The 14,294-nt window shown below is 36.9% G+C and overlaps 2 protein-coding genes across 5 annotated transcripts in view; one reads left to right on the top strand and one right to left on the bottom strand.

Annotated features, from left to right (window-relative positions):
- Positions 1-14,294, bottom strand: part of wdpcp (WD repeat containing planar cell polarity effector) — a 116,193-nt gene that overhangs the window by 91,784 nt on the left and 10,115 nt on the right. The gene's annotated exons all lie outside the window — the stretch shown is intronic.
- Positions 1-14,294, top strand: part of ugp2b (UDP-glucose pyrophosphorylase 2b) — a 30,859-nt gene that overhangs the window by 12,548 nt on the left and 4,017 nt on the right. For both annotated transcript variants that reach the window (XM_077239588.1, XM_077239587.1), the window contains 4 exons: positions 6,142-6,327; positions 8,029-8,162; positions 10,742-11,039; positions 11,249-11,446. In XM_077239588.1, the coding sequence (XP_077095703.1) occupies positions 6,142-6,327; positions 8,029-8,162; positions 10,742-11,039; positions 11,249-11,446 (816 nt within the window). The remainder of the gene's footprint in view (positions 1-6,141; positions 6,328-8,028; positions 8,163-10,741; positions 11,040-11,248; positions 11,447-14,294) is intronic.

The following is a 14,294-nucleotide window of genomic DNA, read 5'->3' on the forward strand; positions in this document are numbered from 1 at the left end:
CTGCTTGTGAAATGTTTGATACTATAGTCTGCAGCATATAGCAAGGTTATCTGGACAGGATATTAAATACACCACTCCATAAATTCCTGTTTTGAGTGCGGATACAAGACAAGAACTAAAACCAAGCTCCTTTCAGACTCAAAAAGTAGTTGACAGACCGTTACATGTATGTGTGTATGCATATAAATGTAAGGATATTTGGAGGAGGTGAGGTTGTTGTTGGAGAAATTCCTGCAATATGTTTGGTTTGAGGAACTGAGTGATGGGCTCTATGTACTGCAGTATTTTCTGTCATTGTGACTTGAGGGTGTGTCATTGTTGTATTTCCTTATGAAACTGTCTTTGACCAAAAATGCAACTCATTTTCCGTTAAACATCTGGGTGTATAAAGGCTAACCAATCATTGCCAGAACTTACCACATACTCTCTGGATCCTGCCTCATCATGCCTTATGTTTGCTGTATTAATGACCAATGTCATCCCGTTAGATATATTATACCCAATATAAGTTACTGATTGACTAAGTCACTGGAACTTTTACCAAGAATTTTTACCCTGATTTTATGTTGTTCATCATGACATTTCCCACCCAATCTCAGTTCAAAAACCTGATTAGCTCAACCATTTTGCGTTTTAATGGACATTTTAAATATAAATATATTTGTTTTGTTTTTTTTAATACATTTTATTTATTACATAAGAGTCAGAAAATTATGATTATATTTTTTATATTAACCTTTTTTTTAACCGCTATCAATTCAAACACTTATGCAGGAATTTATGACATACAGTTCAATAAAAACATAATTAATTTATAATTTTTCTGATATTTCCAAGATGTTCACAAGACCTTTTCTTGTGTCAACTAAATAAGTTTACTTTGTTGACAGATTTACATCAGCAGAAGTAGCAACAACTGTGTTCGATACTTCATAAAAACACAATGTTTCTGTTTGCAAGACATAAAAACATAATAAACAAAGGTAAGGAGTATTAAAAATGCTGATCCCAGGTCATCATTATTGTTGAGCACTGTGTCGGCAAAGGATTCCTAAATGCAGGAAATATCCTGCAAGTCTGTTTCATAATTTGCATGCGTCTGTAGGAACCATACCAAAGGGAATGTTGTCCTTCCTCTTCCTGCCTTAATTCACCACAGTATTTACTCCAGATTTAAAAACGCACTGCACACAGATTGATGATCTTAAGGTAATGTTTATCGTCAAATGCCTTATTACTTCTGTGAACCTTTAAGAACTGTAGTTGTTCATCAGCCTCTCTTTCTGCAAGATGGAGAAGCTTTTCTAATGTGCTTACGACGCAAACAGACTTTCTGACTGAGCTAATTAGATTCTGGTCTTGTGACGCTGTGGGAGCTGTGAGCTTTTAGTGTGTGTGTGTGTGTGTGTGTGTGTGTGTGTGTGTGTGTGTGTGTGTGTGTGTGTGTGTGTGTGTGGTGTGTGTGTGGTGTGTGTGTGGTGTGTGTGTGGTGTGGTGTGTGTGTGGTGTGTGTGTGGTGTGTGTGGTGTGTGTGGTGTGTGTGGTGTGTGTGTGAGAGAGAGAGAGAGAGAGAAGAGATTGTGAATGTGTGAGAACAGGTCTGAGTTTAGAGCAAATTGAATGTGGCTAACCCAGAAACAACAGTTCAACAATCTGACTCAACCACTGATCTATATACACAGTAAATTACTGGATTGCTCATGGCGTCAAATAATGAAGCCGCCTCGCCCAGATGTTGGTATTCCCTAGTATTCTCTCAAATTCTAGTGAATTCATTGGAAAACATCTGATTTTAATGAGGAAACTACCTAATGGGTCAGCGTTTTTATACCTGAAGTCTCCCTGTACATTTTTACAAAGCAAACGTCATACACATTTAAATGGTTATTTTTTTAAAGTTAGGAATTTCCCCTGTTTATTAAAAGTTACATTAATCTTGATTATAGTAGTGAATATCAGATCAGCTGATGGACAAGACACCTCAAGATTTGTATAACAAATGTCAAAATGATTCTTCTGAGATCTGAATATGCTTTGTAAGACATGCGCATACAACTTAATTCACCATGTATAGTTATTCATTGTGGTTATGTAATTATGTTGTTATATAATGTTTTTTTCATTCATACAGAAAATGTAAATGATTCAACCGTGTTTTCAATAACAGCATGTATTTTGAATCAGTAAAGATAACGACTTAAACAAGGTATACAAATAACACTTAATTCATATGCAAACTTGTAAAAAGCCATAGAATTTGATCTGACCTGTGGCTTTTTAACAAGTTCTCTAAGAGTCCGAAGTAGACATTGGTCAACAAAAAGCCAAGAAATAATATACACGCTTCACAGCATATTCTGAGAAATAAAGCTGACTGCATATGGATTTAAAGACATGAAGCTTTGTCAATCCGAGCAAGATAAGGTAAACCTTCAAAAAAAAAAAAGGATCAATAAGGACATCATAGGTTTTTACATTGTTTTATCTCATCAAAATAACTTAAGCAAATTTTTTTACCCATTTTTTTTTATTGTACTTGATTCAAGGCAGCAACTTACTTTTAATACAATATAGTGCAATATAGTAGTAGAGGCTTGTAATATTTGTGTAGTGTAGTATAGTATAGTAATGTATAGTAGTATGTATTGTAATATTTATTGAATATATTCAAATAAGTTTCTGATAACAATCCCATATGTTCAAGCTTAATATTTCCTGGATAATTACATAAAGAAATCTATTTTGTGTTAAGTCAGTTAGTTACCCGTGTCGAAATCTTAACGATTTCTATATATCGCTGCTTATCCTGCTAGAAAAGTCCCACTGATAAGCTGCAAAAGGTCTAATTTTAGATCAAGGTTTTGGCTGTCGGTAGGTAATACCAAAATGGCTGCTAGAACACGTTGAGCATCATTTATATTGATCAGTGGATTCAACCTGTGCACCTGGTTCAATTTAAAGGATTCCTGCCCTTGTTTTAAAGCTCAGGTCTCTCATATTTTCTTTTCTTCTTTCTCTTTATCAAAGTTAGGAATTCCTTTTGTTCTCTTGATAACTGGTTAATTCAGTCAGACAGGTTTCGTTTAGGACATTGGGGCAAGTGGTGTTATGGTGGTTTAGAACTGGATTCAGGCTTAGTCATGTGCCTTTTGTTGGCACAATTATTCCACCTCAGCTGTATTATGTAATATGCACTAAGAATATTGTGTGTGTGTGTGTGTTTGTCTTGAATTTCTGTCTAAAAAGGAAGGATTTAAATGCTGCTTAATCTGAAAAATAAGCAGGTGGACACAATTGTGGTAGAGCCAGATAAAAATCACTTACATTTGTTAATTTAGCAAACACTTTTAGTGAGATACAAGCAGAAGCATTAAACCGAAAGTAATGTAATACAAGTAATATTACCATATCGAATTTGTGCAATTAGTACAGCACTAATGAAACTGTAAGTGCTATTTTTAAGTGCAAAAAAGGCTAGTTAGTGTGTTGAATGCTTTCGGAAGAGTTATGTATATGGAGAATCTATTATTTCTCTCTCTCTCTCTCTAATACTACTGAATATTTTCTTTCACATTTTAACAGTCACATTCATCACTGCTGTTACTGAATGATTTTAATAACAGGAGTGTTAGCAGATGTCATTATGAATGTGTGTGCTTTATTTATTGTATTGTTGTTTATTGGCCATAAAAAATTATTGTAAAAATGCAGTCAATAGAGAGTAGATGCTTTTAACTACACGGTTGTGTATGACCTAGTTTCATTGCACAGTGGCATTAACCAAGCCAATCAAAACAATGAACCAAATTACAAAACAGCAATTGGTATTCTTTTGAATTCATCGGATTAACATATGAATACTATGGTATATGAATATGGCAATAATTACGTATCATGTTATTACCAACTGATACAATACAATGGGGCACACTGTGTGATAAAGGTCAATTTTATTAGCCTATAACATTCATTGATAAAGTCAAAGAATCAACTCTACCTGTCATTCTACAGCAATGTTTCTGAATCTTCATGGGCAGACTGTCCTCACAGTTTGAAGATCCATTTAGGGATTGAAAATAAATGATGAATAATGTTTTTATTTGAATAAACACACAGTAGCCACATAGATATATACATAGATGCCTTATTAATGGCTGTTTCTGTGGGCTCCTATATGTAAGCCGTCCGCCATATTGGAACGGTCAAAGCCAGTCTGTGAACATTCGAGAGCAGGATGACTGTCTGTCTGCAACCGTAGTTGGACGCATGTATGAATATCTGTATCTGCAATAGACTTTAGCAGATGATTTAGCTAAACTAACACAATACAAGACAAAGGCGTCAGCTAACACGACATTAAAAGTAAAAGTAAAAACATTAAAAAGTACCATAGTAAAAACCTGTAATATTGAGTTCATATAAATGAAAACTCAAACCAACACATTCTCACCTGTGAAAGTTTATCCCATTTCTTTGGGAATTTAAATCTCTGCGGTTTCACAACGAGAAGCTGCGCAATGTTGTGGCATTAATCCCTAAGAGGGCGGTGCACCTATGTGTCTGGAGCGGTCGAATGTGGAATCTACGTATGCATATCTGTTAGGCCATTAATAGGCCATTTAAAAGGATTTTCTATTTGGAACCAAGCGATGAGTAGCCCAGGGATTTTACCCACAAACCTCTCTGCTGGCAACCTCACTGTTTGATCATTGTAAAGCTCAAGTAATGCACACGATAAGTTGTATCAGCAGCACCATTATACTCCTGTTTTTCTTTCATCTGATCACTGTGACAGCATATGGTCCTGCTGTATCCGAATAACTGATGACCAGCAATCTAGAGCGGAATTATATGGAATGGAATTCAGTGCAGATTTCTGCGAAGTTGTGTGTTCACAGATTCTGAATTGAAGAATTTTAAGAAATTGAAGAATTTTTTCCCATTATTTTTTACCAAACTATTTGCGCACAAACCTCCCCCCAAAGCTGATTTTGTTGGTCAACTCAATAACTTACTCACCCTGTCGAGCAAAGTTCAGACTTTGAGGATCCATTTCAGAGTTCAGAAATATCATGGATTGATCTCATCGCGACAAACAGTAATGTTATGAATCAGGATGTGTAACCAAAGCTATACTAACTGGTTAGAGTTTAGTGTAGGGTTAAGAGTGAGCGTTGTGTAGGCACTATGATTGAAATGACCAATTAAATCTTTAGAATCGCTGTAGGGCAGGGGCTTGTGCTTAACTTGTTTTTCTGAATAACTGTTTCTTTTCTTCTTTACAGAAACTGGGGCTTTGTGAGCTAAATATTAGCGTGTGTGTGTGTGGTGATATTTTATTGGTATCTGACTCATCAGTAATTCTCATGGCATTGCTCTATGGCCCTCAGGGAAACAAGAGGAATGAAGAAAAGGGAATGGTTCTTTTCTTTCAAAAACACATCCATCGTTCTTTCTCTTCTCGCCTTCCTCTTTCCCACTTGCCATATTGATCCAGCAGTTGGACTGTTTATTCGGTTAAACATGGCCATTTGTTTCTGTCTCCATGAGGAATGTTGTACTTGCACAATGTGTGTGGTGGTTGTTTGGTGTGCTTGCAAGTTGATCGTAGTGATTCTTGAAAATTGACCGCACTCATGATCATAACAGCTCACTAACCTCAACAGTTGACCTCTGACCGCTTTAGATTTTTTTGTAGGAGAAGAATCTAATGAGGCAACTATAGACACACAATAGCGACAGCATCTGGATGAAATTTAGAAACTTCAGTGTAGTCACTGGATGTAACTCCAGTCTTTAAAATATAAACCTCCAAATGCTAAAAAAAATTAAGTACAGTCATGCTCAAACGTTTACATACCCCTTGCAGAATCTGCAAAATGTTAATTATTTTAACAAATAAGAGGGAGAATACAAAATGCATGTTATTTTTTATTTAGTACTGTCCTGAAAAATATATTTTACATAAAAGATTTACATATGGTTTACATTACACAAGACAAAAAATAGCTGAATTTATAGAAGTGACCCCTTTCAAAAGTAAAATAATTGACATTTTGCAGATTCTGGGGTGTGTAAACTTTTGACCACGACTGTATTCCCTGACTGACAGTTGTTTCTCTTTTTTTGTCTATGTTTCAGATCCAGCCATACGATAAGATTAAGGTGAAGGGTATACCTGACAACATAGCGGACAGTCTCAATAAGCTGGTGGTTGTGAAGCTGAATGGAGGTCTGGGAACCAGCATGGGCTGCAAAGGGCCCAAGAGCCTGATTAGTGTCCGTAACGAGAATACCTTCCTGGATCTGACCGTCCAACAGATCGAGGTTTGTCACATGACACTGGCAGCTTAATCCATGGAGGTCTAAAATATCTTCCCATTTAAGTCAATGACAGTTGTTCAGCAGGGGCTAAAGTGGCCATGCTAACAAGCCAAACATCAGCCCCTTGGTTTAAACATGTCTAGTTTATTTGTTTCCATGAAATAGAAAATTGTCTTTCTAATATCCTTCTGTGTTTTTATCTATAGAGGACACACATTCAATTATTGTCTCTTGTGATGTATTTCAAATAGGAGAGACTCTCAGATTTGAACCCAAAGAAATATAAACTCCAGCTGTGGAAAAAGCAGCTGCTGTCTGAGAGATTTGAAAGTGAGCAAATAGACCTCCACCCATAAGTTTTAAATCACAAACATATGTTCCTCTGTCTTTCCCTTCTCTGGCTCTTCTCATCTACAGCTGTAAAACACAGGCACATTCCTTCATTTATACAGAGCAAGCATTTTACACCAGGAGCAACAGGCTCTGTGCTGGTTATTTTTCTCAGTGCCATGGACTGTAGGTAGTGTGCATAAAAGAGAACTTCGGGTGAAACCGAAACAGAGAGGGCTGTGTTCTGGGCAAGAGGGAAAAAGATAGGGGCAGAATACTGAGCCCTGTGGGACGCCCTCGCTGAAGAACACTCAGCTCAGTGTCTCTTCGGCAGACCGTTTACCTGCCTCATGTCGTCAGATATCCTGCTCACTGAATAAGGCCTATTAGTACATGTAAATAGGTAATCTGTCCTTCTTCCACAGAAAATACAGGCTGTCATTTCTGGGCTTGGCAGGCCTTTAGCAAGCCCTTAGGCCATTTTATACCATTTGGCTTCTCTTTGGCTTATGGGCATACATTCATTATAGGAAACTGACCTAAAATCTGTCAACCGATTAAAAGTTTATGAAAGCGGATGAAAGTTTTTAAACTTTGTAGTTATTTGGACAGCTACCATTAATACAGGGAAATTATTTGTGTTTGTGGGTAATTCTTCAATTAGAGGAAGGTTTTTGTCCCCTAGTATGATTGTAAAAAAAAAAACAGTAAGTTTTAAACTTTTTATTGTGTGACTAAACTTAAACAAGATAGTTTATGTTGAAAGGCATCTGCATTCATTTGGACACTTGTGCCTTTTTAGTAAAGGGTTTCTGTTAATTTATCTGAACATTTTAAGAATTACTGCTGAAACTGGTATCTAGGACTTGCCTGTGTTTTGAGCAAAGTTTAAGACATCTTTTTTATTTTTTTAACCTATTCTGTGTTTATTACAGTTCTGTTGATATTAGTCAATTCAGCTAATACTTCTGTTCTGATAAATTATTGACCATGTTCATCACAACAGTGTAACTGTAGAGATTAGATAGGAGAGATGTCTATATCCATCTGAGACCGTGTTTTATCGGCTTGACTCTGGTGTTAAAGATCACATGTTTACAGCACTGCTGTCTAAATAATAACTTTTTTTTATTTTATTATCTATTATCCCCGCTAAAACAGAATGTGCTATGTGCAGAATGTAATAAACCTGCTAAAATGTCTCAGAACTTTGAACCTCTCAAATCAGTGATTCAACCTGAAATGGTATTAATGAGAGACATTGTAGGATCACAGTCATTGTTAGCTTTTTTACAATGTTAATAGATAAAACGATGAGTTAATTTGCTTGATAATGTTTTTTAGTAAGTCAAATTTTTTTTTTGGTCTCTTCAGCACTTGAATAAAACGTATAACGCTGATGTTCCACTGGTGCTAATGAACTCTTTCAATACGGATGAAGACACCAAGAAGATCTTACAGAAATACACGCACCACAGGGTCAAGATACACACTTTCAACCAGAGCAGGTATTACTCACCACACGTTTTAAAATAAACTAAAAGACAAATATTTGAAAGGATTATTGCTGCTTCCATTGACATCCATGTATATATTTACAAACTATACATGTATTTTTGCTAGTACTTAACTGTATTTAAATGTAAGAAACAAAAAATAACCATTATATGATTGAAAACACTAAACAGTCCGTCTCTGGTTCAGCTAAAGCGCGAACGCAGATTTAAATTTAGAAGTTGGATCACGTGACTCACTGAACGTTTTAATCACACTAGCGTGATCATACGCTTCAAAGGGTTAACCAAAGTTAAAAATATACATTTTTGTCTTTTGGAAGCTGCATTTAAATCCTTTGCAAACAACTTTGATGGGGCTCCTGCCCCCTCGGTTTGAATGGGCATGCAACTGTATTTATTCATAGTTTTTATATCTAGGAAAGGAAGGTTTTTTAAGATTTATCTGACTTCTCATAGCAAATATTCTGAGTTTAGCTATCTAAACACACTAACCACAGATATATACACAGGAATAATGTGACATTTATGTAGTTTGAGCACAAAATACCACCCAGCTGATGCCATCGCACTAGCACACACATCTAACAAAAACGCATTTTGTCATTCAGGTAGGTTTTAGCGCAGAATGAAAAAAGCTGAATTTCTTCACCTTCGTAATGCGTGCTCGCTGCTGACCCTTAGCCTGCAAACACTTAAAAAGTTTTGTAAAAACTAGTTAAAGATTGATGAGGTTTCTAAGCAATAATAGGGATACGTTAATATTTAATGGACTTGTCAGAGTTGAAATTTATCTCAAAGCTAACAACAGACACTCGTGGGATACGGTTACATATGCTATTTAGAATACAGTGCTAAAAGACAGCACGTACTCAGTCCCGGTTGAAGCTGAAGCTTGTGGAAGAGACAATGTGATGAAAGGAAGAGGAGGAGGATGAAGGCTTTATAAAACGTCAGATGTTTTCCCTGGCTTCATTTGACCTGAATAAGCCTGAAATGCAGGAGCCAGAGAAGATTTTAGAGCCCCTCTGAAAACACATTTGCATAAGCAAAGCAGTTGTTTTTTGTGCTTATAATCATAAACAAGGTTTGTTTTGTCTTTCTGTAAAGAGGAAACACTTTTGACACTATGGGCCCTATCTTGCACCCAGCGCAATTGACTTTGTACACCAACGCATGTATCATTCCCATTTTGCACCCGACGCACAGCAGACTTTTCCCTCCACAGACACACGTGGGTAAATTAGGGAATGAACTTGCGTGTTCCGGCGCAAACGTTCCCTGGTGCTAGTTCCAGTTTCAGAAAAAAATTCCGCCACAGACCAGGAAAAACCGAGTCTAAAGTCAGTGGCGCGTTATTCAGATGCCATTTTAAGGGCGCATACTTGGCCATAATGTAGCGTGTGCACAACGCGCATACACTTTGCTTCTCTCATTTACACAGACGAAGCAGTTCCCATTTTTGCAAACCATACATTACAAGGAAAAATAATACCACTCGAGGGAAATCATTGTGGTGTCCATGAAGATGTGAAAAAATAGGCATAAATCTAGTTTTCTCGTTTACCCAAATTATGATACGCCTGTTTCACCGAAGCTAATTTGGGTGGGTTTCTCCCATCCCCATACAATGTCACTTCTCTGTCTTTTACGGCCCTGACGAGAACGTCGGTGTCCTCGGCTGTGAACCGCACAGGCAAATCCGCAATCCGCCATGGAACAAGCGCGCCTGCTTTTAAAGGGAATGTGAGATGACGCTCTGATTGGTTTGTTTCACGTTTTGCCCAAACCACACCTATGAGTAATGTAGCTACTTCAGACCAACCCATTTTAGATTTGCGAGATCTGCCCACAAAGTTACTTGCGTTCTGCGTTTGATACTTGCGTTTCAGATCATTAAAACAGGGCCCTATGTGTGTGTTTGCATCTATTTTATCTATCCATTTGATCTATTTTATTTTAAACTTGTAGTTTTTAGTGATATGTGACGCAGAAATAAAAGTTTTGACTTTATAGTGATAATCATTTTCATATTATGGACTAGTGTTGTTTTAGTATTATTTGTATACTATAATAATATACACATTAACATTTATTCATTTAGCTGACGCTTTTATCCAAAGCGACTTACAATTGCTATATATGTCAGAAGTCGAACGCCTCTGGAGCAACTAGGGGTTAAGTGCTCAGGGACACATTGGTGTCTCACAGTGGATTCAAACCCGGGTCTCTCACATCAAAGGCATGTGTCTTATCCACTGCGCCATCACCACCCCATTATTCATTATTCATTAATATTCAGTATTCAGTATTCAATATTCAGTATTCATTAATATTTAGATTTATCTTTTATTTTTATATTTTCCAGTTTTTATTTTACTTAGTTTTAGTAATTTTGCTATGTGCTTTTGTAATTTCTACTTATATATTTCGCTTTAAATATACTTTTATTTCAGTTTTAGTAATTTTAGTAACTTTTTAGTTGACAATAACAACATGGACGATAACAAATCCGATGCTCAGTATTACAAATCTATATTAGAAATTCAGACTTCTTTCTCTGAATTTTCCAGGTATCCAAGGATAAATAAGGAGTCTTTGTTGCCGGTCGCTACGGACATGGGTATGACAGGAGAGAATGCAGATGTGTGGTATCCACCTGGTCATGGTGACATTTACGCCAGCTTTTATAACTCTGGTCTGTTGGAGCAGCTCATCGCTGAAGGGAAGGAGTACATTTTTGTCTCCAACATCGATAACCTGGGCGCAACAGTAGACTTGTGTATATTGAATCATCTGGTGAGCCAGCCAAATGGGAAACGCTGTGAGTTTATCATGGAGGTCACAGACAAGACCAGAGCAGATGTGAAGGTGAGAGAATATTACTTGTGAGTGATATCGTACAGTAGTACAAAACAACATTATGACTTGTATAACAAAAAATTCTCAGAACAGATGTATTTTCTTTTTCCCAAGAAATTCAATAATTTCCATTTACTTCCGTAATGAGGTTTATTTGTGGGGAACGAGGCTTATATTTGATATATTTTCTTTGAATGTTGCATGTTTTTGTTCTCTAGGGAGGTACGCTCATTCAGTATGATGGTAAGCTTCGGTTACTGGAGATCGCCCAGGTTCCCAAGTCTCATGTTGATGAATTCAAATCAGTGACCAAGTTTAAGATCTTCAACACCAACAACCTGTGGATCTCCCTATCTGCCATACAGAGACTCCAGGAACAGAATGCCATGGACATGGAAATCATAGTAAACCCTAAGGTAGGAAAATTAACCGTAAAAACTTTCAGAAACCGCAGCTTGTGTGGAAAATCAGGATGTTAAATATAATAAGTCTTTTATCTACATGGACACTTTTCGTTTCAGTTGGAATTAAATAATTTTGATTGATTGAATCTGAACATAGTGTTTACATGAATGCTAAATAAGTGATCAGGGGCCTGTTTCAGAAAGGAGGTTCAACCAACTCTGAGTTAAAACTTGAACTCTGTGTTGACTTACCCTGAGATGGGAAACTGAGTTTTCGGTTTCAGAACAGCTGAATTGAGTTGGTTCAATCAACTCTGAGTAGGTTAAGCACGTGCACCACGACTATGAAAAGTCATGATCAATGGAGCTCCGAAATTACGATTCACCATGGCAACAGCACCCGACAAAAAGACGTCCACATGTTCCGAGTCAATACACAAGTATAATTCTTATTCACTGTTATATTATCAGGTGAAAACTGACAGAAAGGTAAGTTATTGAACTAATACTCATTTTCATGGTATCCCACAGTTAAAAAAAAATTTTTTAAAAAAATGTGGCAGCAACTAAAAATGAACAATAAATTCATAATTCAATCAGTTAAATCTTTAAAGGTGCCTTGTCATGTCCGCCAAAAAATCTATTCGTACTCCACATTCCATACCAGATGGGGGCAGTATACCTCCAGAAAGTGAGTCGGTCTACTCTAGAGTAACTAACGAGAAACGGCATAGTCTCTATGCTCCGCCCCTACCTTCACAACGACCCTAGAGCCATAGCCGAAGCCGAGCCAACTCCTAATAGAGGACGTTTTGACTTCAGAGGAATGTTGGTTGATGTCAAGTGATTTTTAAATATGACATCTTCAAGCTACTCCCCTTCACCTTTACCAGTGAATATGTTCATATTCGTTTTGTTCATATTACATTTTTATTATTAGTTTGAATTACATTAATTTGACCGACAGCATTCGCTGATGTTGACCAAGCTAGCGCCATTCAGAGCTGCCAACTCTCATGAATTCACCGTGAGACACACACAATTGACACTTTTCACACGCTCTCAGTCACGCCACACATCAATTTTGTCACGCACAGAAAAATCGCAAAGCAAAGAGGACACTGAGACCGACAGACTAGACAGAGCAGGTTAGTTATGATATAAACAAATCTCAGCTCTCAGATTGTCAATTTTATTACGCAATTCAAACAATAAATACCGTTTTGGCGCTTGTAAATGTTACACGACAGATCCCTAGCGCACGTGAACCGATCATCTCTACTAGCTAATAGTAAAAAAACACGAACACTGTTGAAAGATACAGTAGGCTACAACCAAAATGCATTCCTCATACATAATATCGACAAATCATTTTTTTAATCAGCGTGCAGAGGTCAATAACATAGCTGGAGAAGAAATATGTCAGATTTACCTCAGGAAAGCAATTTAATGAACATAATATAATTAGCTAATGTTACATTTTATCATCAGCTTGGTAGAGACGGGCTCTGGTAGATAACAGGTGAAAACCGCATCGGATCTGTGAGTAGAGCTAACTATCAAACTCATCAGGTTCAAGTACGCCCACAAGCCGTGCGAGTTTTTCGTGCATTGCAGTTTGGCTGGTGTTGCCCGCATACCGCCTCCCATGGCCGAAACTGGTATTATGACATCTGTCGGGCCGTGGCTAGTAATTTAGCATGCTAATTCAGGTTGATATCTCTGCAGCACTATAACTTGTCATTTTTTTTAATGACATCATCGCCCTTATTTCTTCTCATTCTTTTGATGCGTGTAGCTCATTTTTTGGATATAGGCTACATGACTTTACAAACATTTGACATATTAAATAAATATAATTCAGTGTCTATTTCAATGTGCAGCAGCTGTTTCCACATAGTATAATGCTCTTTTCACATAATTAAATGTTCTCTAATCCAACCTGTTACTTTTTTAAATTAGGCTAATGAAATTAACATTTGACTTCTACTGGGCCAACAGCAAGTAGGCATAGGCTGGACCTGCACCATCACTGATAGATGAAGAGGAGATACACAATACTGGAAGAATATTAAAATCCAACAGGAAAAAGAATAACTTGCTTTTTTATTTGTAGGAAATAAAGATGATATAAATAAAGATACAAATAAATTGTGAATAATTTGTGTGAATTCAAAAGTTGTGGTGGTGGTTACGGCATACATCTCAGACTATCCTTCTATTCCATACAGTAATCTCTTTCATTTTCGGAAGGTGCGATGATGGGAATATGCATGTCATCAATGCATCAACCACATTGGAAATCCTAAAGGAAAATCTAATTATTAAGTTACTTGCAGAGGTCACAGCAAGATGTTATCAAATAAATGTCATTTATCAGATTAGCCTCATTTAAATCGATTTTTCCACTACTGTCCTGCAGTCCTGTGAAACTCCTCTTTGATGGATCTCATGAGTTTGTGTGCAGGAAACAACACAAAAACTCTCAGAAAGAGCATGAGAGCGAGGCACATTTTCCTTCCCGCTATGATACAGCAGCTTTACTAATGTGCTCTCTCCAATGTTATATAGAAAAATGTGCAATGAATGAATGTACTCCACTGCAAAAAAATGCTTTTATTACTTAGCATTTTTGTCTTGTTGTTTCCAGTCAAAATATTTATAGATTATTAAATCAAAATGCATTTACTAAAAGAAAAACTCAGGGTTTATGTAAGAAAACCTGCTCTCAACCAGGTTAGGTTCACAGAGTAAGTTACCATGGTAACTGACTCTAAGTTACTTCTCTTTCAGAAACGGGCTTGACTTACTCTGCTTTCTCGGGTTTGACATACCTTCCATTCTGAAACGGAAAACCCAG

Source organism: Siphateles boraxobius, unplaced genomic scaffold (assembly GCF_051911475.1).
Source record: "Siphateles boraxobius isolate OS27281-9 unplaced genomic scaffold, OSU_SipBor_1 22, whole genome shotgun sequence".
Classification (NCBI taxonomy): Eukaryota; Metazoa; Chordata; class Actinopteri; order Cypriniformes; family Leuciscidae; genus Siphateles; species Siphateles boraxobius.